The sequence below is a fragment of the Passer montanus genome, unplaced genomic scaffold, assembly GCF_014805655.1.
Source record: "Passer montanus isolate IOZ18808 unplaced genomic scaffold, ASM1480565v1 scaffold8, whole genome shotgun sequence".
Lineage (NCBI taxonomy): Eukaryota > Metazoa > Chordata > Aves > Passeriformes > Passeridae > Passer > Passer montanus.
The window spans coordinates 6,015,605-6,043,273 of NW_024373256.1; the positions used below are offsets into that span (position 1 = coordinate 6,015,605).

General features: G+C 43.6%; 1 protein-coding gene across 1 annotated transcript in view; it reads right to left on the reverse strand.

Annotated features, from left to right (window-relative positions):
- Positions 1-7,926: 7,926 nt before the first annotated feature.
- FAM20C (FAM20C golgi associated secretory pathway kinase) overlaps positions 7,927-27,669 on the reverse strand; it is a gene marked incomplete at its 5' end in the record, with an annotated part of 55,820 nt that continues 36,077 nt past the window's right edge. The window contains 7 exons of the mRNA XM_039731859.1: positions 7,927-9,098; positions 9,863-9,922; positions 10,013-10,094; positions 11,563-11,672; positions 12,209-12,389; positions 19,317-19,432; positions 21,155-21,247. Of these exons, the coding sequence (XP_039587793.1) occupies positions 8,846-9,098; positions 9,863-9,922; positions 10,013-10,094; positions 11,563-11,672; positions 12,209-12,389; positions 19,317-19,432; positions 21,155-21,247 (895 nt within the window). The remainder of the gene's footprint in view (positions 9,099-9,862; positions 9,923-10,012; positions 10,095-11,562; positions 11,673-12,208; positions 12,390-19,316; positions 19,433-21,154; positions 21,248-27,669) is intronic.

A 27,669-nucleotide genomic window follows, 5' to 3' on the forward strand; every position in this document is an offset into this window, starting at 1 on the left:
AGGCTCAGCATTCAGCTCTGAACTCAATTATCACAAATCTCATCCTATAAATTAGAACATGTTGCCGAGAAAGAAGAAAGTGCAGCTCCCTGTAGCACATTCCCTGAAAAAGAGAGAGAGAGAGAGAAAAAAATGCTTTTGGACAGATGCCTTGAGAAATGCAGGGAGGGAGTTTATCCAGTCACCATCAGATCCATGCTGCAGCAAGGGAAGGGGCCCTTAGCTGTATTTTCAAATATGTTTTGCCATGCCATGGTTTCATAGATCAGCAAAGGCCAAAGCACAGGGGTAGACATGAACAGCCCACACCAGCCTCCACTCCAGGATGCATCCGGAGCTCAGGCATGATCCTTCCCTCAAAGGAAAGCAACTTTTCTTGCTCAAGTGAACCAAATAATGAGCTTTTATTTCCCCTTTTAATGACTCAGAGGATAGTTCTAAAAATACAATTTCCCAGAGTAATTCAGATGCTAGAAACCCATCAGGAGAGCACCTACAGGATATTCCTGCAGCTGGACTTGGGTCCATGGTAAGTGACCCATGAAACTCCCACGGACCTGCTCCACAGCTGCAGGAAGGGCACCAACACCTCTGAATGCTGTGATTTAGAGGTCTCCAGGAAAAATATCACCAGCTCTTGGGGTTTGACGTGCTTGCAGCACCCGTCTTGCTAACAGGTTGACAGAGAGGATATTTTCCTCCAAGTGACGTTGGTAAGAAGGTGTGATTCATAACCAGAATAATTGCTGGAGTCCTTCTATTGACTTCACTCCCAGCCAAAGCTGGACACCCACATGTGACTGGGAATAGGGGAGCAGGGTGTGCCAAGTGTGCTGGTGCAGCACAGAAGCTGTGGAAGTAGGAGCTGCTCATAAAAACTCACTTAAAAACTCATGTTGGTGCATTGCTGACTTTATTTAAATAGTGCTCCTGTTTAAGCATGTTTCCTTGTTTTATGTAACTTTTAAAACTTATTTAGGTTCTGAATTATCCTGGGCAGCTGCCATAGCCTTTGTGGCAGTGGGACACCACTGTCCCTACAGCTTTGCTCTGAAGGTGCCTCAGATGGCCAAGTAGAACAGACAACCCACAGCTCCATGTTGTGCTGGTTTAGTTGAACTGCTCAGCCTGAAGGCTGATGAATGAATAAGGAGGTTGCCTGGCTGAAGCAGAGTCTAAACAGTCAGTCCACCACCATTCCTAGCACCAGAGGGGACTGTGAAGCACTCTCAGGCTGCTGTGGGATGCTGTTAGACAGGCAACATCCCTGCAAATTGCCAGCACTCCTCCCTGGAATCATTCAGTCTGGGGTGCAAAGTGTGGAGACCTGGTAAAAATAGTGTCTGAACCTCTCAAAATGCTAATCAACCACCACAGGCTTGAGGTAGGATGCTCTAATAAGGGTGAGGATGTGTGAGATGTTGTCATAAATATGCAGCAGCCTGCCAGCTGGTTTGGAGACTGCACAGGATGGTGTAGTCCATATTTTTTTCTTTTGACTTCTTACCCTCCCTCCTTGGTAAGGAATATCTATTTTCTCCTGTTGCAAGACTGAAACCCAGCTAAACAGCTGTGGCATTACTCTTTAACCAGGGACCACATATACCATCACCAGGTCAAATAAAACACTTGTAATTTTTAACATCCCTATTTCCAGGGCGATTCTCAGAAGCTCAGGTGAGCAGCTCTGTATCTCTGCAGCTGCTGTAGGCTGGATCCAAAGAAAATTGAAACAGCTGAGAAGGTTTCCATTAACTTCACTAGACTGGGTGCTGTAACAGGAAAATATTCCTAATTTCAGGCTTCATGGGATGGCTCTGCCATTGCCTCTTTAAGGGGTGAAAAAATGCACTTGTGGGGACCGCACATCCTGAACACTACAAAACCAATTTTTCCACTAGAGCTATAGAATCATGGGAATGTTTAGGTTGGAAAAGACCTCTAAGATCATTGAGCCCAGCCATTAATCCAGTACTGCCAAGTCCACCACTAAATCATGTCCCTCAGAACCTCATCACTGAATCCCTCCAGGGATGGTGACTCAGCCACTGCCCTGGACAGCCTGTCCCAGTGCTTGGCTATCACTGAAACATGAGTCACGACACAAGTTTTCTAACCTTATCTGAGCTTCTCCTGAAAGAAGAGCTTCCTTCCACTTCCTGCATTAAACCTGAAGACTAGCAGCAGGCTCCTATTTTTTGCCCTGCTCTGAAGAGCTGTTGGAGCCTTCAGGACAGCAAGGAATCAGGGAGAAAATCCCACACAAACACTGGTGTTTGAGCAGTGCTGGAAGTTCAAAACATCAGGTTCAGTGCAAGTGCCAAGTTATCAGCCCGAGTCAGGAGGATTTGTAGGTGCTGAATCAATGAGGTTGGATTATTTCTTACACCAGACAAGGGGGTCGCTCGTGCCAACAACATTTACAATCCCTCCTAATAAATTTAAGAAGGAATAAGTGATTTCACAGGAACTACAGAATCCTAGAATCCTTTGGGTTGGAATGGATGTCCAAGATGATCTCGTTCCAACATCCCTAGACCACATTCCCCTAGACCAGGTTCCTAAAGCCCCATTCAACCTGGCCTGGAGCACTTCAGGGATTATCACACAAACTCCTATTTCAGTCTACCAGACATGTCACAAAGTGAAGGCATCATCAAGGCAAGGAAACTTGCTGAAAAATTGGAGGCTAAAGTTCACTTCCAACATTTAAAAAAAGCCCTAATTACAATGAAGAGTTGGCTATAGATGCCTCAAGTTATAAATAATGAATGTTGGTGTTTATTCAGGCAAAACCCACAACCATTAAATATGGAAATGCAGTGCAAATCAGTGAAGCAAACATCTAGAAATAGAGAGAAAAGATAAACAATAATAATAAATTATTAAAGCTTATAACTAAGAAAGCCAGGGGAATGTCAGAGAGACCATTCATCTGTAAATGGGGCAGAGAAAGAAGATAATGCACCTAAATTCTACATCTGTAAAACTCTCACTGACTCCACTGATTAAGAAGGAGTTTCTTAAAAAATCAGCAGAAAGGTTCTGATTTGATCTAGAAAACAATGCAAACTTCACTCAATGGATAAACCAGAAATGCTTTTTATCATTGCTATTTATAAATGCTGCCTGTAGCAAAGATTCCTGGTGCATAAATTTGTTATGGTGAAGGACTACCAGGAAAAGCTATGACAAAAGCACTTTGCAGTTTTGGATAGCCTGGTTTGCCTAGTTTACAATCAGATTTGTCCTCCATCTCCAAAGCTCAGACAATGATCAGAGGAATAAGTGCTGCTCCTTAGATATTTGTTTTCACAAGAATGGATTTGACCATCAGCTTGCCTCTGTCATTTTTGGATGGTTTCTTTCCCCCAGCTCCCTCAGCTGCATACCTCACATTTTGCTTACAGCTTTAGCTCTCATTTCTCATTTTTGTGTGCATGAGGAGTCAGGAGATGAGGGCAGATTGTTGTCCTGCCTTGATTTATGGCACCTTCTGCAGGCACCCAGGTGCTCCAGCGAGCACGGGGATCACCTGTTCCAGGGACACATGGCTGGTGCTGCACAGCCACAGCAGCTGGGGGCTGAGATTTTAAATTCTCTGCCTTAAGGCACCCTGGGATGTATTTAAAGTTATGTCAAGGTCAACTAGCAGATGCCATAGGTGGTTTTGGGCATGTGTCTGTCAGTCAGCACCTTTCCAGAAGTGTCAGAGGAGTTGATGATGAGATCCTAATGAAATTCATTACTGTGGCCAAGGCACAACGTGACCCAGATTCCCACATTCACGGAAGTGGAGAGTGCTCTGATCTGACATCTCCAATTTTGAGATGTTCTGCTTTAGTTCCAGCTGCTGATTCCATCTGCAAGCTGCTGGGTCTGGGCCCACACCTGAGCAAGATTCAAGGCTTAACACGAGTTCCTTGTGACAGGGGATGGGGCTGATTGTGTAGTAAGGTCATTTGAAAGAGAGAAGCTGATATCCCAGCACCTAAATCCTCACAGAGAAGACTGGATACAAATATGAGCATTCCCCCCATCCTGCTCAAAACCCCCTTAGCTGGTCATTGTAATTACATCAGAGTCACATAAATGGAAAACCATGGAAAGTGTTTAATATGTCTAAAAAGGTGGAGCACCAGGTATTCCAGCAGCTCTTTTCTAGACAAAAATCCTTGCTCTGCCCCTGCAATGGAGGAACAAGAGTTGGTGCTGCCAAATCAACAGCCTCCTTTTTGCTGATGCTTCATTTCCGACCATGGCCAGAACTTGTCTGACCTCAATTCTCAAGTCTTTTGACCCACCAAATTGAATTGCTTTTAATTTTTTTTCTAGCCAGCCCCCAAAAGCATTGAAGTGGTACTTTACTGATGCAAATGTAGAAGGGAGCAGATAATTGAGTTTGATCTGGTCAGACAGAGTTACAGCTGGAGGCTACCTACGAAGACTTTAAGCATAAAAATATTATTGTCAAGAAATCCAGCAGCTTCCAACTGGTAATAACTTGAAATTTCATCTGAAAACTCATCCCACAACACTCAAAATTTCCTCCAAACACCCAATTCAGTTTCAAAAGAATTTTCCTTGTGCACAATTATTTCTGTGTATTGGACCCCAAATAAACAACCATGGGCAAGAAACTCTGTAGAAACAAATGATAGCTGGAATAATTTCTTGGAAATTAACTTTGTGGTTATACACTCAGTGCTAGAAGAAAAGTTTGCTCCCTCAGGATGCAAATGATCAATGCTCTAGTGTGTGTCCTGCTCTGAGCTGGACACTCAGCACTTTCAGGCTGGGGCCACAAGAGCCTTGCTGGCAGTCATTCGGTGTGGTCTGGATGTGCCAAGGGGACACAGGGGACACTGCCATTGCTGCAGGGGATAGCAGGGTGTCCCCCTTGGAGCTCCACCATGTGCAGGCCCACCAGATGGAAGCAGAACACCCTTTGGATGCTCCTCCCTGGAACGCCCACTGAGGTTCATTTTCAGTTCAGTGCCCCAGGGCAGCAGCCAGGCTGAAATCCCAGTTTCCCTCCTCCTACACAACACATCTTGCTGCTGCTTACTCTGCAATCTGCTTCAGGCTTCCAGCTTGTGCATACATCACGGGCTCTGCTGATCACAACAATGATACCTACTTCAAACAATGAGAGCTTTCTGTCTGCAATTTCCCTTTGATGCTTAAATAACAGAAAAACCACAAAAACAAATGAAGCTCTCCTCTGAATTACTCAGGAGAATATGGTAAGCTACTCTGTGCTGTCAGATACCATTGTAATTAGGTGCTTTTAGAAATATATTATCTATTTTTATCTGTTATTTATTGTGCATACTGTATTTATTGTGCTGAACACATTATGCCCCTGACAGGCTATCTCAGATTTCTCAGTGTGTTAATTGTCTGGGCCCTGCTGCTACACCAACTTCTGAGATTCAGAGACAAACCAATTGAATTCTGACATTTATTTATCTTTCTAGAGTGAACATTTTTGTCTGGTAGATATGTAGTGCTCCTAAAGAGATGTTACACCACATCATACTAATCCTCCTCATTTCCTGGATTACTGACCAAACACACAATGACAGCCCTTTCAGAGCCACGGGCTCACATGGTGACATCCTTTGCCTAAAGGAAGACCCACGAGGTTTCCAGAAGGAATTTAGATCTGCCTTGGGGCAATGCAGATGCACCCCAAAAGTGGGGGTTTGCCCCTCCCTGGGCTGTACAAAGCTCTCCTCAGGGCTGTGTCACCCCAAGAACTGAAATGCATGGCCACAAGTTCCCTCCTGGCTCCAGTTTCCTGTCTCTCATGCCCACTCACCCCTGCCCACATAAAAAAGGAATAGCAGAACAAGGCAATAATTCTTTTCCTTTCCCAAAAAACTTAGAAAATGAACATGAGTCAAAGCTCCAGCTGCCTGGCAGTGGGAATGCAAACACACCAGAGTTTCCTGGTAGATACTGAGAACTAACTGCACAGCCTGTTTAATTAATTAATCATCCCTTCCAGCCCTGCAACATCCTCCAGATGAGCTGTGTCCTCAGCTACCCTGACCACAGGTGGGGTCTGGGCTCAGCTCTTGCCATCCATCTCCTGAGCACCCTGCAGGGAGCTCAGACTTGCACTGCCCACGTGGGGCTCATTCACCCCAGTTTCTCATCAGATGCACCAGAGAAAGGAAACCTCTCCTTGTGAGCATGTGAGCCAGTATCTCCCTCCTTCCAAGGTATGTGCATGTCTTATGCCAAAGAAAAGCCTCCCCTTCAGCTTTTCTGTATGCTTAATTTAAGACTAGAAATGAGAAGAATTTTTATTAGTCTAGAAAGCTGTAGCACAGAGCTTACAAGGGGGAGCATCAAAGTCCAGGAGGAGGAAACTGGAGGCCCTCAGAACTCTTTACAATGTGGCAAGGATTAATGACCTTAAGTTCTTCACACCCTGTACAAACACTACTTATTCCATATTTAACACCACTTAATCTATAAAAAAAACTACTGCTTTTGCTTATAGAAATTCAGAACCAGATGCATAACAGTAAGTTCATATCCCTGACAGCACCAGGCAGCCTTCTGCAGAGAGAGAAGCTTGACCCATCCTGCCAGGAGCCCCTGACCTACACCCAGCCAAGAAGAACCATGACCTTCACTGATCTGATCCTCTTTGAACAAAGAAGCTGCCAAGTGCTGCTTTCCAAAAGCAAACCAGGTTTGCTGAGCTGAGCCCAGAAGTAGAGAGCTGAGCTGCCCTGGGAAGGTGATTCTATAGCTCCTCTGCAGTCCTGGCACAATTTCATGGTGAGAAAAAGCTGCACCTGCAGGAAAACCACAGCCAGGCATTGAAGGTAGACCAAGGATAACACCAACCATTTCATCTTTTTATATTCCCATGTTTTGCTTTTGGGGTTTGTTTTTTGGCTAATGGGGAGAGAACACTGCAGTTCCAGTGCTGTGTTGCATAGGAATCCTTGTCATCATAGGTGTGTCTTCAAAAGTGAAAAAAAGCCATGGGATAAACCAGAAATTTTCCAAGTTCATGCACAGCTCTACAATTTGAGATATTCTGTTGTCTTTGTATGCCATGTATGTGAGAACCATGGGAATTCGAAATGGGCAATAAAATATAAAAGACAGGTGTTTTCTAGTAATAATAGATCAACCTAAGAAGTGAATGAGCCCATATAGCAGCTTTTTCTCTCATTCATAATTTTAATATGCTGAAATGCCTACATTTTAGTCTACCTGGCTTTTAAAGTATATGGTTATGAATCCCTGGGAAAAAAGACATCAAATGAAATAAATGGCAGCTTTGAATTAAAGTTGTGATGAACACTGTCACAATAAATTCTCTCCTCACCCAGAGGAGTGATGAGGGATTCCTGCTGTACCACACCATGTTTTCACAAGTCAAATACAGCCACGTGTTCAATTTATAGCTTGCTTTTGAGCTGAGAGTCTCCACAAATCTTAAATGAATGCAGCTGAGCATGATTCAAAGCTATTTGGATAAGAATACCATGTTTCCAGCTAATTTAGGTTGGGATTTTCTAGATTGTACAAAGGTTTTTGCAGCCCAAGTCAGAGGCACTGGTGTTTCTAAATCCTCTGGGCAATGCGTCAAGGCTCTGTGTCAATGAGGTGTTTCTCCACAGCTCGTTTCTACAGCCATAATTGCAAGAGAAGGGATGCTGAAATGACAGTCAAAACAATGCTTTCATAGGAAAGATTAACCCTTTTCAACACCCCAGCCCTTACTGGCATTGCAGTGTGCATTAATCACCAATTAATCACCAATTCCCTGCTCCAGCTCCATTTGCTGCTGCTACAAAAGGGGATGACAATTTAAACAACCACTTCTGGGACACTTGGCTGGTGCACAGAGCTTTGCTCTGAACAAGATGAATGAATCCATTTGGACAAGATGGCTACACATTTTGCATATCTTTATTGCACTTTTACCACGTTGCAAACAATTCCACAAAAATGCTGCAAAAGTAAGCCTAGAGCTGCTGAAAGCAGCTTTTTACCCATATATGTATATATTTACACAAAACTATCAAAAGCAAAATCGAAAAGTAGCAGCTCAGCTATGATAGTCTAGAAAGATAAGAGCTGCCACCTCCTTATGGACAAATAGTACAACTTGTCATTTTACATCACTTTGTAAAACCAACATTCAAGTATTCCTGTCAAAGCACAATTAGTGAAATTCCCTTCTGGTAACCCCTGTATTTATTATCATTATTATCATCATTATTATTATTATTTTTTGCCCTTAAAAGTTCATAATGCCTTAACCCTTTAAATGCTGATTAGCTGGGGGGAAAATAAGCATTCAATTTAAATAAGATACAGTGGATTAGAGCACTTAAAGGGTTAACACAAAATACTAAGTGGACTGTCACCACAAATAAAGTGTGAGTCACAAAACTATGCTGTCCCTCTTAGTTAAATTTGGAAGGTAGGTCTGGGGTTTCATAGATATGCCATATATAAATACAAAATATTAAGTAAAGGCCTCCTTTCTATACAAAAAGGACAGGAGGTGTTTTGCTATCAGACTGCTGTCTGTCCATGATTGAGTATTTTCTGAATCTTTTCATAATCTCTCTTCAGGAACTAATGAAAAGCATCACATTAGACTTATTTTTCTTAATGAACTAATCCTTTGCAGAGTCTACACTTTACCTACTTTGGGAACAATTATATCTCATTTCTGAATTCACTGAATTCACAAAGTAGCATACACAGTCTTTTGCAAGACTTAATTTTTTTGTTGTTTTGTTTCTTTTCCTTCTTTGAATCTTCTTGACTCAGCTGGTAAAAACGTAGTCTTGCCATTTCACTACCTCTCAGTTGTAACAGTGTTCACATCCGTGTTAAAGTCATTTTCAACCACGTTGTCATACCCATCCTTCTCTATGCAGTCACTGACAGCCTTGAGCACAATCCGCAGCCGCCTGTCCATCGCCTCCAAGTGAGGCTGGTAGAGGATTGGAGCTATTTTGTCTTTTAGCAAAGATTCTTTCATCAGGAGACTGAGTTTGTACTCCTCCTTGGCTAGCAGCTGTAATCGCAGATAGGTAGACTTCCTGATTCTAAGAAGAAAAGGAGAAAAAAAAAGCAAATCAGTTATTTCCGTCACTGTTGATCTCGACAGTGCTAAAAGGCTTATGGTCAGAATTACAATAATAGTGTAAGAGCCTTATTCTGTGATCTGGAATGAGGAGAAGCAGGCACTGTCACAGTCCTGGCGAGCAGCTGGCATTGTGACCTGGCCACTGATCTTTCGGGGCCCTTATGGGTGCGGAGGTTTTGGAGCACAGATCCAGGGGACAGTGCAGGCAGCCTCACATCCCTCACTTGGAAAGGCACCAAGGGGAGCTGGTGCAACATTCATAGGACCATGTCCCTTGTGGCAATGACACGTGTGACACATGTGTGACAGCAGCAGAGGCTCCTCAGATTCACCCTGCAGGGCTGCCCAGAGTCCCCACAGACACAGAGCTCACCCTGCAAAGATGAAACTCTAAATAAATGTCACCCTCTGAAAACCCTGGCCATGGCCACCAAGGAAAGCTGTTGAGAATCATGTGAACAAGCTGGGATTTTGTCACTTGACTTCCATGGGATCTGTAGCTTGTCCTAAAGCTTCTCTTAAAGCTCACAGCCATGCTCCTACAGTGTCCTGGTCCCACAGAGCATTTAATGTGGCAGTGGCAATGCTCAGGGCTAACTGGGCAGGATCATTCCATCTCCTCCTCTCCACAGTGGGCAATGAAAGATTCACTTGAACGTTTTCAAGTGTTGTTAGTAGAAACAATGGTACAAACCAGGAAACACCTCCAGAGGGAAAACATACCTGCAGCACTGGTTTAAAGGCACCAAAATGGAAAGTTCATCATGGGAATATTTTCCAAACCTATTTAAAGATAAGAGCAAGAATGTAACAAAGGCAAAGACTGACTATTTTTTTTTCTTTGAGCCCAGAAGGATTATTAAAGGTATTTACCCTCTTCCATTATCTAAGTGGATAATAAAAGTTTCATTTCCAAACTTCTCAAAGGTTTCGTAGTGATGTCGATCCATGTTACCTATGGGACAAAGAGAAGAAAAAAGACCATTTTCACTCTGGCTTAAGCCCGTAGGCCAGGGCAATGCAAAAGCCCAGTGCTCCACAGAAACAGAGCAGAGAAAGCAGCAAACCTGCGGAGCTCATTTGCTCCTACTGTAGACACCCCAAAGAGTGTGATACTGGAAGGGTTGTTAAATCTCTGGCAGCTTTTCAAGCTCTCTGTGGCTTTTATACTTAAGCTCTAAAAGGCCCATCAGGAGACAAAACCAACCTTCCCCTTCTCCTGCAACCCTCCTGGGGTACACCAAGGAAACCCCTCTCCAGCACAACAGCACCTCAGCTGCCTGGGGAGCGTGGTCACCTGTAGGGTAGCTGTGTTCCCTGCTGGCAAGGGAACAGCCTGGGCCCAGCAGGGTGTGTGAAGCAGACCTGGTCCATGTGACATGTGCAAGGTTTTGCTCAGGGAGGAGAAAATGCCTGCTTTGAGCAGGGGTGTTAATCCAGATCACTCTGTTAATACTTCATTCAACTTCCTGAAGCCCAACCAAACATCCTGGTTTTCCTCTGGTAAGAGGTTTGCCCCAGCTGCTGAGTGCCTGGGAAGCCAGAACAGCATCATGTCTGTGAGCTATGGATCAGGATGGTGCTGATCTGCACAGCTGCACAGCTCTCCCTGTGTGAGCTGCTTTTTAAGGCCAATGTGCAAAGCACTGCTGCCAAGCCATGAATTTTGTCTCCCCAGCAGGGGCCTTGAGCTACTTATAGATGCCACATATGGCTCCTGAGCTGTCACCTGGCCTCTCCTGCTGCAGCCTATTGCAGGAATCTCAGTGGGGGCAATGGCACAGGATGTGTCCCTGCTGGCATGTGCCCAAAGATCAAGGATGTAAGTTGGCAACTTAGAGGTGTATTTGCTGCAGCAGGGAAGGTTTCATATGACAATGCGAATTAGGCTTGGAATGGTACCACTAGTACCTGGCTGTAAATAATTATTTTATTGAGATCAGGTTACATAAACAGAAAAATTCCTGATACAATCCACAGCTGCCTTTGTGACAAAGCAATGCCTCTTCCCCCCCAGCTCTGACATTTCATAGAGAAGCAGCAGAGAACACTCCCACAGGATGAAAACAAAGCACCAGTAATGAGCAGTCCTTGCATGTGCATCCAGGAGCCATATATCACAGGGGTAAAGCACTCACTAAAGCAAACTGTGAAGCCCTTCACTGCTGTGAAGGAGACTGGCCTGACCTGCATTCATCACCACTCTGCATTTCTGAACATCTTTGTTCCTTTAATCTGCACTGATGGGAATACATAACCATGTAAATCTGCATTTTCTCATAATCATCTAGAAAAGCACATACAGTAAATGCAGCTTCAGCCACGCTTTAGCAAACTGCTGAGCTATGCAGAGCAGTGCAGAAAGAAATGGTTCTTATTCTAATTAAATGTTGCATTTAGTTTTTGAAAGAGATGAAACATACCCATTAGGAAATCAAAAACTGTCATATCCATTATATCCAGAATTCTGGTCCCACTGTCATATGGGGGTGTTTGTTTAACCTCTTCACAATAATCTGGATCAACTTCCCATCTGGAAAAGGCAATATTTTGATATTTTATGTGACATACAAAGCTTACTGAAAATGACAAAAAAAAAGTTATTTTGCAAAGATCTACTTTTATCATGTTTGATTGAGGGCAGGGTCAGCTAGAGGCAGCAAATTCCAGCAATGCAGGCAAGCAAGGAAGGTTGTCACTGATGAAAAAAGAAAATCACAAGACTGAAAACTGTCTGCTTCAGGATTTAGGAGACTAGCTGCACCATCAGTCATGTGGTGCAAACAGCTGAGACTTGCTTAGGGCTGCTGAGAGCAGTGCATCTTTCTCCCTCTGACAGGATTGGACAGGTCCCATTGCACCCTGCCAGTGCCACTGGAGGTACCTGTCCCATGAGGGAATTGTGTCCCTGAAGGTCCTTTTGGGTTCAGACCAAAAACTGGAGCTCCTGGCACATGCAGTGTCCTGTCCCTTCCCAGGGGCTGGGAGAACCCTCTCAGCTGCTCTCCTGGGGCCAGGGACTGGGTTGTTTCCCTGTCACCCCGTGCAGCTCTGCTCACCACTACTCACTCTGCTTTCTTGCGCTTGTGGTAGGAACGCCTCCAGGGGTTTCTCCAGGTTTTCCTTTTTGCTAGTGACAAATCAGGCAGGAAAGCAGCCAGGGACCCTTCAATCTGATCTGGTTTCCCACACAGGGCGTGCTCTGTTGAGCAGTAGTAGGAGCATTCCCCATAGAAGCAGATGTTGTTGGCTGGCAAAGAAAGGAAAAGAGCTTTAAAGCCTACCCTTAAATTAGTATTGAGAATTCATAAAAGCACTGATGTATGTAGGAGCAGAAATAAATCCAAACTCCTGTTACCACACAGAGTTTTCTCCACTGAAACCACTAGAAAGACAGTATTTCAGTGGCTGGGATCACGCCCTGTGCAAAGCTCTTTGTGACTATTTCCAGTCTATTTATATTCCCCAAACATTTTTTTTTAAATCCTGTCCTTTCTCCTTTCATTTTCCCAGACTGATACATTCCTTGGGAACTATTTGCTACCCCAGGCTGGAACCCCAAATCCCAGAGCTGAACAAGTGGCATGTGCCCAAAATTAAGTCACTTCTCAAAATCTTGGCTTGTTTCTTTAAGACTGGAGAACTTTTCATTCATTTCCTTGCTGGTATGAGAAGAACTGGCAGCTTTTGCAAGGAGAATTATTTACCATCCAGAATCCTGTGGGGGTGTGCATGGAAGGTGGAAATAGCGCGGATGTAACGCTGTCAGCACACATCTCAAACACTAATTCCTTCCTCCACACCTCACATTACTCCAACAACCACAGAAAAAGAATCTGCAGCAGGTTTTGGACCCTGTGTTACCTTAAAACCTCCCCAAAACTGCCACCACATATTTCTGTACCAACAGGAACACCCACGCCTTTACAAGAACATCCTGCCCACAGGAATTCATTGAAGGTGAGAGAGAGCAGCTCATCCCCAAAGCCCACCAACAGCAGACTGTGAACAGGAATAGGAGCACACTGCTGCTCTTGCCAGTGTGCTACAACTCTTGTGACATTGCTTTATGCACATAAAATGTCATTAGAGGAAGACTGTGCCTTTTCCTCATGGTAATGCATGAAGCTGAGAAGTCACATTGCTCCCTAATTCCCCACAAGGCCTCTAAATTCAAATATTGTTTCTGAGCTCCTCTCCCTCTGGGCAGGCTCAGTGTAAATGAGGCAGGAAGGGTTGGCAGCAGCAGGAGGTGATTTTCTGGCTGCCACAGGAAGGTAAGTGTGGGTTTGCATGGCAGTGATGCCCTGCAGCACACGGCCCTGCACGTCACTGTGACATCCCCAGCCCAAACCCCATCCAGCAGAGTGCCCAGGGGAGATGGGGCACTGCCAGTGGGAGATGGTGAGTCAGGAGGACAGGGGACAACTCTGAGGATGACAGGAGGGAGGGAGGAACACAGCAAGGAGCTGTGTTTGAGGAAGGAGAAGTAGGGGAACATGGAACAGCAAAAAGGTCTCGTGATGCTTTTGATTAATCAGCTGCATTATCTAGGCTGGCTGTTAAACCATGGAATTGTACCAAATAACCACACTACAAGGCTGATGTTTTGGTACTTGACAATCTGTCCCAGCTTCTCACTGATGTCCCAGCTTTCTCAGTTGATGGCCACCTGACTTGTCCACGAAGTTGTGGTTACTTCACTCTAAGACGGTCTTTTTGCATCACCCTGCTGTGGCTGACTCACGAGGGCCACCCATCCATCAGGAACAACTTACCCAAACTGTATGTTTATATTTACAAGGCTAGATCATAGCAGTTAAATATATCCTGGCTAAGTCCACAAATATTTACTCTGTGGCCAAAAACCTTGTTGACAATTACTCAAGGAAAAGAAAAGTACTTCAGGGAAGAGAAAAGGAAGAACAGAAATTACAAAAGGAAGGAAGGGATCACTCAATATATCTGTACTTCCGAGTTTGCAATTTAAATGTTTTACCAAGTGGAATATCCTCTCTTAAAAATTGTTTCTGCTGATTTGAAGCTGCAGTGGGACTTCAGCTTCAATTCAGCTGTGTCAGCATCACCCCCTCATCGGTGGAGGGAGGGAACCATGCAGATTTATCTTGACTGCCTGAGATAACTTATCTTCCAGGGTTTCCATGACCTGCCTTCCACCTGGCAGCAGGAAGCCAGTGCTCATTTATCTCCTGCAGGATCAGTTTTGTAAAGAGCAAAAGGCCCAGCAAACGCCCCCCACACCATCACAGCCTCTGCTGCTCACTATGTAAATCTGACCTTTCAAGAAAAAGGAGTTGTATTAAACACAGCATTTTGCTCAGTGGGAAGAAAAACACTCTGTTTAATAGTTTGCTTCTGTATTCAGCTTGGGGAACAATGAAACCCTGCTCTGTATTGTCAACGAAAGCAACTGGGGCTAATCACTTGACAGTAATCACACACTGGTACCCAGGTAAAACTTGAGGAGAGCTGGGGGCTCTGGCAGTGCTGCTGTTTGCTGCTGCAGGGCTGTGCAGTGAGCACATGTGCTGCCTGCCACTCATCCCACTCATCCCTGCCAGCATCTTCCAGCTATTGATCCTCCACGGAGCCCCACCGCCTGCTCAGCATCCAGTGCCCTGAGCAATGGCAAGATGTGTCCTGCCACTAAGACAGTGAACTTGCAGTAAAACCACAAGTGTATTTCTCACTGACAAGTTACATTCAATGGCAAATCTTTTTCTGCCAGCTAAGTTGTTCCCCCCATGGGCTAAGACCTGTGGTACCTACTCCCCGCAGCTCCTGTTCAATTTCTGGAGATAGTGGAGGTGAAAGGATGCTGGATCTCAAGCTACTGCTAAAGAAATTAACTGCCTTGATTGATACAGAACAGACATCTTATTATGTCTGTCCTAATCCTTACATACCAGCAGTAAGATGAAGCAGCCTGAATTATCAGGGGAAACATTCATTTTTAAGGTTTCTTAAAAATGTAAGGGGAAAAAAAGAGGCACCAAATATAGAAAACCACAGATCTCATTTAAGACTTCAAGGTGCTGTAGCAAGGCTCTTTGAAACCTAAGTAGGTGACCCACATTCTGCACAGCAGGCTGAGGGTGAAATTCCAGCTAGAGCCACAAGCCCAGCGCTTCATGGCAATCCCATGCTGAGAGCAGGGTTTGGCTTTCCGAAGCAAAAATAAGAGAGAAAGGGGAGATGAGCTCCCTGCTGGGGCACAGTCCTTCTCCTCTCACTAAAATTGCCCAAACCATATGTTCCTCTCACCAGATAAAGGTGTTTCTTGCATAAGTACACCTGCAAAAGGAGCAACAGCCAGGAATTTGTGCTCCTGCAGGGTGGGCTGGAATGGTAACAACAGCAGTGCTGGCAAACCAGACAGGGAGGGATGCTGATACATGCTGGAATGTCCAAATGCTGAGCACTGCCAACATGCAAAACACTTATTCACTACAAACCAAAATTGTTTCCCAAAGCACCAGAAAGACAAGAGAATCCTAAGTTGCGGTGTCTGATTTTCATTATCTGAGGAGGAATGGATGTGATTGGTAATGAAATGCAGGCAAAAATCATGGCCTGGTGATCGAAACTGCAACTAATTACAACAATTAAGAACCAGAGTGTCTGTGTACTCATCTGCAAATTCTCTGTGCATCCTCCTGATAGCTGAACAATAATTCTTCTCAGGAAGAAAAGGAACAAGGGGGGATACCTTAAAGCAAATTGCTCGGCAGAGCAATTCTTTTATTCAGCTTTGCATGACTGTTAATAGAGGACATTTAGCAAGCATGTGCAACTGGAGTACTGGAAAGAATCCTGAATATTTACTACAGCAATGCATAAAAAGATCTTTCATTTACCTGCTCAAAATAATAGGTAATTCAGAACTGCTATTGTATGCTGAGAGGGAAAAAAAATCCATAATCCCTTGGAACTGGTTAATATGAACAAAAACATAGTGCTTACTAGCTGTGTAACATTGATTTCTTTAAGCTGCTGCCTCAATTACTTCCAAAATGAAGGCTGACATCATTAATATGTCTCTTTTTTCCTAGCAAATTACCATTCATTTATAAAAGTAGCAGGGCTACTACAGTCTGCCTTGATGCAAAGGACATAAAATTAATTTAAATAATTACTGACCTAATTCCATTTCTCATGTTTAAGTCCAAACTGCCTGAAAGTGCACTTTTCTGCAATCTGCTTTCTCTCTGAGCACAGCCTAATGCATCCACTGACCTGCCTGCTCACAGCCATTGTCACTTTTCCATGGGAGCAGGGACACTGCTGGGTACTGTGCTCTGAAGTGGCTCCCTGGCTGTGATTTCCACACCTGATGGGACAAGGGAGGTGGCCCAGGAGTGGAAATGCAGTGAGGTTTCTCCCAACACATCCCCACACTGGTCTGGGAGATAACACAATGCTCCTGGGGGGATCCTTGGGGTGCCCTGTGCAGGGCCAGGAGCTGAACTCACTGAGCCTGATGAGCCCCCTCCAACTCAGGGTATTCCACAGTGCTGTGATTGATGAATATTATCAATAATCACCCTCTGAGGGTGCAAACCACGGGCTCCCAGCCTGAGGGGAACATCTTCCTATAAAATCAATTTCACTTAGTGCTCATTCCATTTTAAGAGCTGTGTATGTGTGCATGGAGAGGGATATTCTGCCAGCAGGCACCAAGTGTCATCATGACCATTAATTGTCACTGGGGATGGAGATGCAGTGACAGAGCCACCTGAAAGGGAGTCCCAGAGGGTCCTCTACAGGCTTGTGTTGGTGCACAGCCCGGTTTGTGCATGTACCCAGAGGTCACACCTCCATTTCTCACCTTTGGAGGCAGCTCTCCCTCCAAACCAACAGCCTCAGCTGCCCTTCATCTGCCAGAGGGGCAAGTCAGCCCCTGAGCCTTCCTCAGGCTCCCTATTCCCTCTTCATCCTCACCCCCCAGACCACGAGTCTCACCCCAGCACTTCCCTCTTCTCTTCCTTCCCTGCCCTCAATCTGCTGCCTGAGCTGCCTGCTGGCCTCGTGGAAGTTGTTTCTAAAAGCTTAATTTAGGATCTTTGTTATTTTTTCATTAAGCATTAATTAATGCCTGCCTTTTAAGGTCAGTATGAAATACAAGACAGAGGTTGGGCATATGTTAATGAGAATCTGACTAATTAAGCTGGGGACTTGTAGGGAAGAAGTCTGACAAGTAACCAACGTAATTTAACCAAAGTATATTGATTCAGGAAATGTAAAATGGAAAGAAAAATTAATTGCTTGAGCATTTTATTCTCCAGAAAAGCCTGATTCATAGTTAATCAAATATTTTAATTGAATTTATCTGAGACCTCTAAATAAATTTGAATAAAGGATTATGCTTGCATGTCTGGAACTTCATAATGGCAAGATAAAGATCTTCATCTGAATTAGCAGCCTTAACTCTGTATTGCCCTGCTCTGGCTGATGTAAGCTGCTCAGTACTTGAGAACAGTTTTGTAATTCAATTTCATCCCTAAGTCTTGAAATATAACCTAGGAACACTAAAAATCAAGCAAACCTATTAAACCACATCTTACTTGACAAAATAGGAATAAAATGGCTTATGTTTAAAGTGAGCCAAAGCACCTTGTACACAGTCAAAAGATTTTTTTTTTGCCATTTTTGCATGTATTTACCTAAAAAATCCAGCCAAAACCAAAAAAGAGTATAGAGAGACAAAGAGGGAGGAAAAGCAATTAAGGCAAATGCAGAAATGTTGTGTCCACCAGGTTTGGTGAACATGTATTGTCTCCATAAATGTGCATGTAAAATTGGAGTGCTCATGATACTGGGTAAAATGAAACCTTCTGCAATTAGGTAATGTAATTTACAAGTGAAGTTCCTGGAATAAATAACTGTCTGCTCAACTATGTCCTGCAGAGCTGAACATAAATATGTAGCTAAAAATAACAGCCGTAATAATGACTTTATTGGGGATCAGAAAAGTGTGATAAACATTTTAAGAGCAAATGCTCTGCAACGACAGCTCTGGTTTCTAGCTAACAGCAATAAATTACAGTTACATTGGGAGAAACTGTAATTAAGTCTTTGGATCTCCACTTTAGGGATCTGGGATAAACAGCTTCTGGCCAATCACACACAGAGCAAGGGAGAGATCTCCAGAGGTTTCTGCTCCAGATTGCCTCTTATACAAGTCACAGCCTCAGATCAGCAAAGCACACTTGCACACACAGCTGAAACAGTTTGAATTAAACTACTGAAACATGGCACTGTGCTTTAAATTGACCCTATAACCTGGTATTTAAATTGAGCCTATAACCATAAATTCTATATGTAAGAACAAACTTAAACTTTCGGTGCCTTAACTCAGAGCCTTCATTTCTCCATCTCAGCATCCCAGATGTTAAATAAGAGATGTTACCACTTTTTCCCACCTTTTGCTCATTTTTCCCTATTCCAGTTGTACATTCTGGTGAGCAGGACAGGGTTTTATCCTGTGCTTGTAAAATTCCCACCCTGTGGAGCTCCATCCTTGACTAGGTCCACAAAATGTTGTGAAAGACTGAGGAGTGAGTGGTATCAGCTTCTGGGTCAGCCCTCAGAGCAAGAGTGAGGACTGGGAACAATTCAGGTCACTTCTAGCCCAACAGAGAATTTGAGCTGGAAGCAGGATATATTACATATCTATTTCCTGATTTTTTTTTTTGTCCAAACTGTGTTGTAATAAAACCTGAATGACTCTGAGAAATAAGGTTTGGTACTCCAGTCAAACCCAGAACTAAATGCATCTGATCAACAGAAGTGACAGATCACATTGCAGTGGGAAAAAAACCCTGAATAACTAATGAGCTGGGTAATAAGGGTTTGGGTAAACTGAGAGCATCAGAAAAAATTGCATTAGAAATTGTTCTACATAAAACATTTTTTGAATACACTGCTTTGGTGAACATAAAAGCCTCCCTCTGCAGATAATTTGTCAAGCGGAAAAGGCACTCAACTCAAAACAATAAAGTCTTCTTTGTAAGCTATGTCTCCACATTTATTTTTATTCAAAGGTCTAGAAGACAGTTTTATTAGAAATATCTGAGCAATTAAGCAATCTACACATCGTTTCCTTAAGTATGTGTTCAGTGGGATAGAGAGAAGAGAGAGTTATTTCCAGGACTACCTGGTGAGATGAAAAATGTTCTCCAGAGCTTCTTGTCACGAGTAACATCTCGTATTTCCCTCGTCATGTTAACCAGTCTGCCTGCGACCGGGGGCACGCGCCGGAAATCCAGGATCCTGCAACAGGCACAAGAGACGTGGGTTATGGAAAGGATTAAAGTGTAATGAGAGTTATAGGTTTTAAGAAGCTTCATTACACTCTGAAGGCACATTTATCTGTGGTCTTTAAGGAGTATAAAGCCCATCACTTTAAACTGGATAATTCCTCATAGCATGTATTACAAAATATGTCCTGAATATGAGCTCCGCATTGCCTACGTAGTATGGAGTGAAATACAAGAAAAGTATGGAGCATTGTTCCATGAAAAAAATGAAGATACATACGATTCCAAAGACCAGAGACAGCAAAAATTTATATTTTCACTTTGTGCTACTTCATGATTGTTATGACATGCATTTTGCTCACCAGTTTTTAAGTGACTTGGGGAATGGGATTTCAGCCTCTTTCCTCCGTAAACACCATGTAATTCTTTTTCTGACAGCCTTAGTATGTGTTTGATTTATTTCCTTCTGCTCCTTTCTGTTTTAATACCCTTATACCAACCTAAACAATCTCCGTGAGACCAAAAATCTTCCCACAGGCCAAGGCTGGGAGAGAAGCCTCTCCCTACCCTGAACTCCCCCACCTTCATAGAACATAAAAACTCCTATGAAGCACTGCTATTAGATGCAGTAAAAGAGCAAAGACCCCATACAAAGTCTCCCCACAGGCAGGATTTTTATATCCACTGTCTGCTGTTCAGATTTTCTTCATTGGGTAGCAACTGCTTTTCCTGCTTAGTGTGTGGATATTTAACACACCCCCCGTAGGAACTCCACTGATGTTTTTTTCTACAGCACCATCTGCTTAAAACGGCAACATAAAATATAAAGCAGAAGGGATCAACACCAAGGTCAACAACAATAAAACAGAGAAGATCCTTGAAGGATCTGATCAGGATTGGCTCTTACTGGAATATCTACCCTGTGCCACCCACCAACACGTTCCCATATCCCAGTCATCTTTCCAGAGGGCAGTAATTCTACACAAACCCCAAATAATTTGTGGCCCCAAAGCTTTGCACTTTCAAAATTATGTTTCTTGCCCTTTTACAGTGTGAAAGACACTTCAGTGAAATGCCATTGTTTCCAGACATACTGTTAATCACTAATTAGTAATTCCCACCCCTCATCTGGGCAGACATGGAGGGCTGCAGTCTTGGGGTAACCACCATCCCCTGCACTAACTCTGGAGGGGGACATTTTCCACAACAGGAGCATGAGATGCCCACCATTGCCCTCTCCTTCCCACTAACTCGTGGCATAAATATGCTCCTGATGTGGGACAGTCCCAGCTTTTTGCTGAGAAACCAGAACTCGCTTCCATCTCAAGGACTCCTCTCTGAATACACCATTCCCAGGGCTCGTTTGGATCTCTGTGCCCTGCAGTTAATTGGGGTGAGCCAGGCTCCCATCACTAACGTGACACATTCCCTGGGAGATGGGTGCTCTCCATATGTACTGCAAGATCACAAGGGAAATTAATTTCTCAGCTTCTCTTCAATAAAACTTCGCTTTCTTTTTGGGAATTACTTTTTGCCAGGTTTCTCATTCCCAGAGTAAGTCACATTTCCTAATTATTAACTTACTCTTTCATCATCTGCCATTTCATTTATTCATGGCATTTGCCCACCTTTGTTCCACTTTCCCCTTTTAAAAAAGTAATTCAGTTACAGGAATGGCCAAGTGCAGCAACTTATCACAATATCTGCCCTTTTACTGTAAATCTGTTCCACTTGCCTGTCGAGATGAAATGCTGCTATTTCTGCATTATGTCTCTCATAGTCTGAGAAGTAAAAAAAGTCAGGCGGGGTTTCTTGTTCTCTGGTTTGCCTGCAAAGGAAAACAAGGGAAGTGTTTTAATGAAGGGTTAGCATTCCTAAGGAGCAGTGCTCAGTCATCAACATGCTGCTCAGGAGTTCAGTATTGTTTGCTTAATGGAAGACCTTTAAATACCTCATTTGTGCATTATTTGCCATGCAGCCTTCATTTTATCTTCTTTTTTGAGCTACTCTAACAAAAAATAGGAATTCAAGACTTGTGCAGGCAGTGTGCTGTCACAAAGCTGTTCCACTCAAAACTCTCGCTCTATTTAACAAGATCTGTTTTATCACTCTCAAACATTTCATTAGCGATAGCGGTGAAGACAATGTCATTTCATTAAAATATCATTAACTGTAATTATGAAATTTCCAAAAGTAATAACATTTTTCTTTCATCTTTGGCAGCCATGCAGCTCCCATCTAGAATATGCCTCTCCCTTTGTATTACTTAGAGCCAAAAGTGACATGTTTTTCTCATTTCAGAAGGAACGGGATCATTGCAGTTTGATGGCCACAGCACTCGTCATGTTTCAAAGAACATTAACAAGACTGTGCTTGAGAGAGGATGCAGAATTTGTTGTTTCTTCAGTTTAAGAACCAATAAAAAATGTCATTCTGATAGGAAGGCTGGAAATAGGAAGGCTAAAGCTTCCACACCACAGTAGATGGAAAATACAAAGCTCTGTGTAAGAGAGGAGCAAATCTCCATCTCACTTTAAGCAACTTCCAGTCCTTTTGGATGGAGCACAGCTCAAGCAGCTGACCAGTGCAACATGGGGGTCCCACCTCTACCTGTTTTGAAGTCCTCAGAGGGAGATAAGCCCAGCAATGCTGACTGAAGAGCATCTGCAAGGGAGGACAGCTCTCCAGAAGATGAAAACAAAGCTCTTTCTCATTCCTGCTGCCACAGGTGGCCCAGCTGACAGCTCATGTGTCACTCGTGCTGCCTGCTGGCAATTAAAATACAGCTTCTACACAGGGACCTTGATGCATGAGAGGCTTTGGGATTGTGCTGGTGCAGAGCTCAAACCTCCACTGAAATCCTAATTTTGGGGTTGTTGGGGTCCTGAAGCTGTGTATATCCACCACTGTGACAACCAGAGCTGCTGTCTGCCCACAAATCCACCTGGGGCTCTCCAAAATGCTGCAAAAACCAGATACGTTTTGTGGGTTTTGGCTGTAGGAAGATTTTGCTGTGCACCCAGCAGGGTTTGAAAGCCTCATATCCTTTCTCAGACATTCATTTTTATTATATTATATTAACATCTTGGCAAGGTACTCCATCTTGCCCTGAATGATGAACAACATCAAGGTATTTATCTTGTGTTCAGTAGAACTCAAGGTCAGAGTGACCTTAAACACCCCAGTGGTGCTCTGGTAAAATGGCACTGACCACTGTCACAGCAGGGTCATGGAGGTGGCCAGCACTTGGCAGAAGTTCTGCCAGGGAGCTGCTGTGGCCACAAAGAGTTCACAAGGACACAAGCTAAAAGCGAGCCTGGCATAAAAAAAATAGTATTTTACTTTGTCTCCATAAGAAATGCAAGAGGGGAAGGAGAACACTCACAAAGAGGATAGGGTGTGCACCTCACACAATGCACTAAGCAGTCAAGACAAGAGTTAGGAGAACTGAGAGCTCATCGTGCATATTCCCTTAAAAAATGAAGGAATGAGCCTGAATATTAATATAAAGAAAAAAGATTAACCTATTTCTGCTGGCCATAAAATTACATATTTGTATGTAACCTTCCCTCCTCTCCAGATTTTCAAAGGGTTGATTTTTTCAACAAATCCTCATCTCAGAAACTTTACACACATCAAGCACAGCAGATAAGGTGCAGAAAATATTATTAATTAGCTAATAAATGTCATATGCTTTTCATCTCCTGGACACTTTAGAAGAAACCACGGCTCTTCCTTCATGAGAAAACCTTGCTGCAGAAAATCAGACTGAACTGGGGCTGGATCTCAGCCTTGCAAGCACAGCCCTGCCCAGCCCAGCCCCTGCTCCCTTTCACTGCTCCCTGTGCCACCCCCGGCAAGCGCTGAGGATATTTTTCATTTGGGAGTAGGTACAGCTGTCCTGCAGGCTCAGGCTTGTTTGTACATATTTTCCTGCTGTCATAATGTATTATTAAATGGTTGCACACTCTCCTGAGGAAGTAATGAAATTGATCGCCCTAAAACCTTCAAAAATGGACACCAAATCCACAGTGCAATCTAGACAATGGAAGTACCAGTTGTTTTTTTTAACCTGATGAGACATCATGAAACAAACTTCCAAGCTTCTTCAATGCTTAAGGTGCTTCCCTCTACAAAGGTTTTCACATGGTCCATTCCCATGTCCAACACACAGTACCTACTTCTCTGCCTCTTGAAAATACCACATTATTCAGAAAGTAGACTGGAAGGAGAATTTACCAACCCCCCAAGATGCTTTACATTCCTCATATTCCTCTGCAGAGCTTTCCAGAACTAAGATGTAGCAGATCCAAACACGAAACCCTCTCCTGAAACAACCTTGAAATATCCTTTGTGCTGACTTACTGCAATCTTCCACGGATATAACAGAAACCTGGTTTCTTGGATCTAATATTAACTAGACAGGTTTTCACTCAAGCAGACATTTATTTTTAATTTGATGTCTGCAGCAGTACCTGAAGAGGCTCCTTGTGAATTCCCCAGCCAGAGCAAGCTACCACACCAGCAGCAAAAACTAACATGTGTGTGGATTGTAGCCCAAGAAACACAACTGGACTCACAAAGCCACATGAGGCTAACAGAGCTCTGAACCAATGCCATTAACAGACATATGAGAATGGCTTCAAGTGTCAAAGGTTACCCACATCATAATCTAGAATGTTTATTTTATCCAAATGCATTGATATATAATTTTATTTTATCCATGCTAATAAGTGCCCTTTTTTTTTAACTGTGCATAATCTAATCAAGTCTGGTTTTTGCAAATTCTAATGATTTATTCTGATGTAAAAATATAGAGAGGTAGAAGTTCAAACTTCTCTCAGCAAGTTCAATCTGTTACCCCATCTTTAGATCATGGTAACTAGTCTTCAGCCCCTAAGTGACAGGCTGGGAAAGGGGAATGAACTCCCAGACCCTTCCAGGTGAAGTATAACACCTTTTAAAACAGCACTGAAACTGATCCACACCAATGCATGTTTTAAATCAGAATTGCATTTTAAAAGGGAAAAAAACCCCACCCTTACATACAAGTAATTTTGATTTTGTTATCTGATGGTTATTGAACGTTACTGTCTAATAAAATAACACATATAATGAGATACTTGAGCAAAGAGACCACCACAACTTCTGAGTGACAATGAATTCCATTCTGAGCTCCTCAGTGCCAGCAGTGCCATCCCACCCCGAGCAGGGACAGGTTCTGCACAGGTTGCAGACAGTGGGAGAGGATTTCTGGCAGCAGCTCTTATTTTGCAAACAGTTGGAATCTGGTGATCCTCTCTTTGGAGAAGGATTTGGCAGATATTTATAACGGCAGGCTGGAAAGCTCTGGAGGAGAGACAGATGGAAGTCTGTTGATACTGCACACAGTTAAAAATTACATGGTGGCACCAGCCCAATTACAGCATGAGGAAAAGACAAATCAGCATGGTAACACGTGTAGGGAAGAAGTAAGAACTAGGGGAAATCAAAGCCCATGAAGATTTTCCCATCATGGAACAACTCAGAAACAAACTTGAAGCAAAAGAAGGATTTTAAACAGGACAGGGACATGTTTGTCTTGACACAAGACAAAATGCAACTGTGATCTGATCTGGTGGCTATAAAAGTGAGTCATGCTTACAAACAGAAGAGAGAAAGCTGCTCTGATAAATGAATAGTCATGAATAAATCTGGTGAGTCAGCTCCTTTCTAGCTAGGCTTGGGACCTGGTTTGCTGTTCAGTAGTATTTGGATAAATCAACATAGAGATTTGTGTTCAGAAATAATTGTAAAGTCTCAAGATTCTCTTCAGTGTTTCTGCAAACATTTTTTTTTCTTTTTTTTTTCCTTTGGTCCTCCAGCCTCAAGTTTAATAACTTCTCAGGAGTTTTCTTTTTGCTGTTCATGAACCAAATCACCACAGGGCAACTGCAGGCTCTGCAGACACTCTGGTATTTCAGAAAATAGTATTATAAAAACTAAACCTTTACCATGGAAATCTGTGTTTAGTTTCCAGGATCACTAGCATACACCTGCCTAAACCACCAGGATTAATACCTGCCAGGGCTATGCATTACTCGAAAGAATCCTGCTCAGTGCCAGACTTCCTCTGCTCTGGAGGGGTTCTATTATCTGTACAGCAGCCAGAAAGCTAGAAAATAGGGCAAAGAGCCCAAAGCGAGCTAAGTGTTATCCTGACAGACACATGCTGTCTTCCCATGCTGCAGTCCAGAGCCATCTCTGAGACACCTCTTGTGTCAGACCCACATCCTTGAGCTAAGGGGAGGAAGTGCTGCTGCTGGAAAACAGCTCCTTTTAAACGGGCTACCCTCATGTTCTGACACATAATCAGGGGAATCAGCTGCTGGGATTAGGGATGATTAGGGAGCACGACAAGGAGCTTTGCTGCAGCAGGGAGCAGGTTTGCTTGGGTCAGGCCATTTTGCAGACAGAGCCCCTGCCTGACCCAGCCAGGGGAATTGGGCAGCAGCAAACTCACTAAGAGATATAAACCAGTGAGGCTTTGTAATTGCATTGGCAGGGACAGGACTAACACTGATAGGAGCATAATTTGGCTATCAGAACAGATAACAGGAGATTAACTGGGTCCACCCACAGCTATAGGTTGCTATTCTTCTCCTTTGGAAAGCAGCTTTCCTCTCTTCCTGTGGAGCACTTAAATACCTGTCCTGAAGCCCAGTTGCAGGCTTAACAGTTCATACACAGTGTTATCTAAATGATAAAATATAACCAGACTAAAAGGATAGTTGCTGCAAGACTAAAAGGTCTCACTCAGCTGTTTGCTGCTTTTCAGTGATTTTATGGCCTGGAATGGACTTGGGAAGTTTTTGCACTTGGAAGCTCCACAAGCAGCCCCTTGATCCAGCGCACCACGGAAGCACAGATGCTCCATCAATTCCAGAGAGCCTTTCTTCCAACACAGACAGGCATGAAATCTCCCAAGCCCTCACTGATGAACTTCTTCTTTGTACTAATGGGAAATTCAGACTGAAAGTCCAGTGTCTGCTTGCAAGATTTTCTCCCTCCCTCCCCTCCATGCAGCACTTATGTCAAATTGGATTGTGCAGCAGGGGGATCTAGAGTGCCCTGAGATCATCTAAAGCTTATTATTCTAAGTAAAGGAGGCAGCCCATGGGAAAAAAAAAGGTGTCTCTGAGGCAGCTGCAGCCCTTAGGAGGGTACTGAGAATTTGTATGCAGAGTTGTATCCTCTGGGAGGGTTCTCAATGCATTTGGCACCAGTTAGAACAGGTGGAAAAAACACCATTTAATTTTATAATACATTTTAATGGCTCAGTAAGTCCTTAGGACGAGAAATGATATGGCTAATGCAGCTACATCTACAGTAGCAGAGATATCTGGTGCCTATTTCTGACTCCTTATGGAGCCTTGGCAGCTGATGGCTCTGGCTTTATCAAAGCATTGTGCTACAAAGAGCACTCCCAGGGATGATAGGAGCTGTTTACAAGAGCAGAATATGGGCCAGAAAATGAGTGGCCAATGCAGGAATGCAAAGACATGCAATTTGAGTGGTACAGAAAGGATGTTTGGCCCGTTTCACTGCTATCAACCAAATGACAATATGGGCCCCTGCAGGATATTCAGGCTTCTCCAGTTTAAGTAGCAGCTCTGCAGCTTGAAAAAAATGAGAGAATATTTACTGTGGCAGAGAGACAGAAATTCGAGCAGGGATGTGATAGCAATAGGAATAATTAGCAAACTGCCAAAAGGATAAATACCCAGATCATGCTCTTGTGTGCCAGCCCCCGAGTGCTTTTCTCCTGAGCAGACGGAGAGAGCTTGACAACAGCACATGCTCAAGGACCAGTTAGCTTAATATAAACCATAAACTTATGCAGAGAATAACAAAAAGCTTCTGAAAGCACAAAGATATATAAATATCTTGTTACCTGGCACAGAAGGACAGTAGGGGGAAGAGGGAGAGAAAATCCACAGGGGAACAGAATACTGAGGTGGGTTTTCTTTCCGTTTCCAGTGGAAAAGCAAAAGGAGGCTCAGGAGGTCACCTAGCCCATCCCCTGGCCCCAGGGTGAGATCAGATGGAACTAAACCATTCTTGACAGACATTGCTTTAACATGATCTTCAAAATGTACTTTTGTGATCACACAGCTACAGCCCTCCAGTGTGCTGGCTCTTCCTCCCCTGCTTATTTCCAGCCTTGCTCGCTCCCTTCATTCCATGATCAAGGCAAAACCATCCCAGACA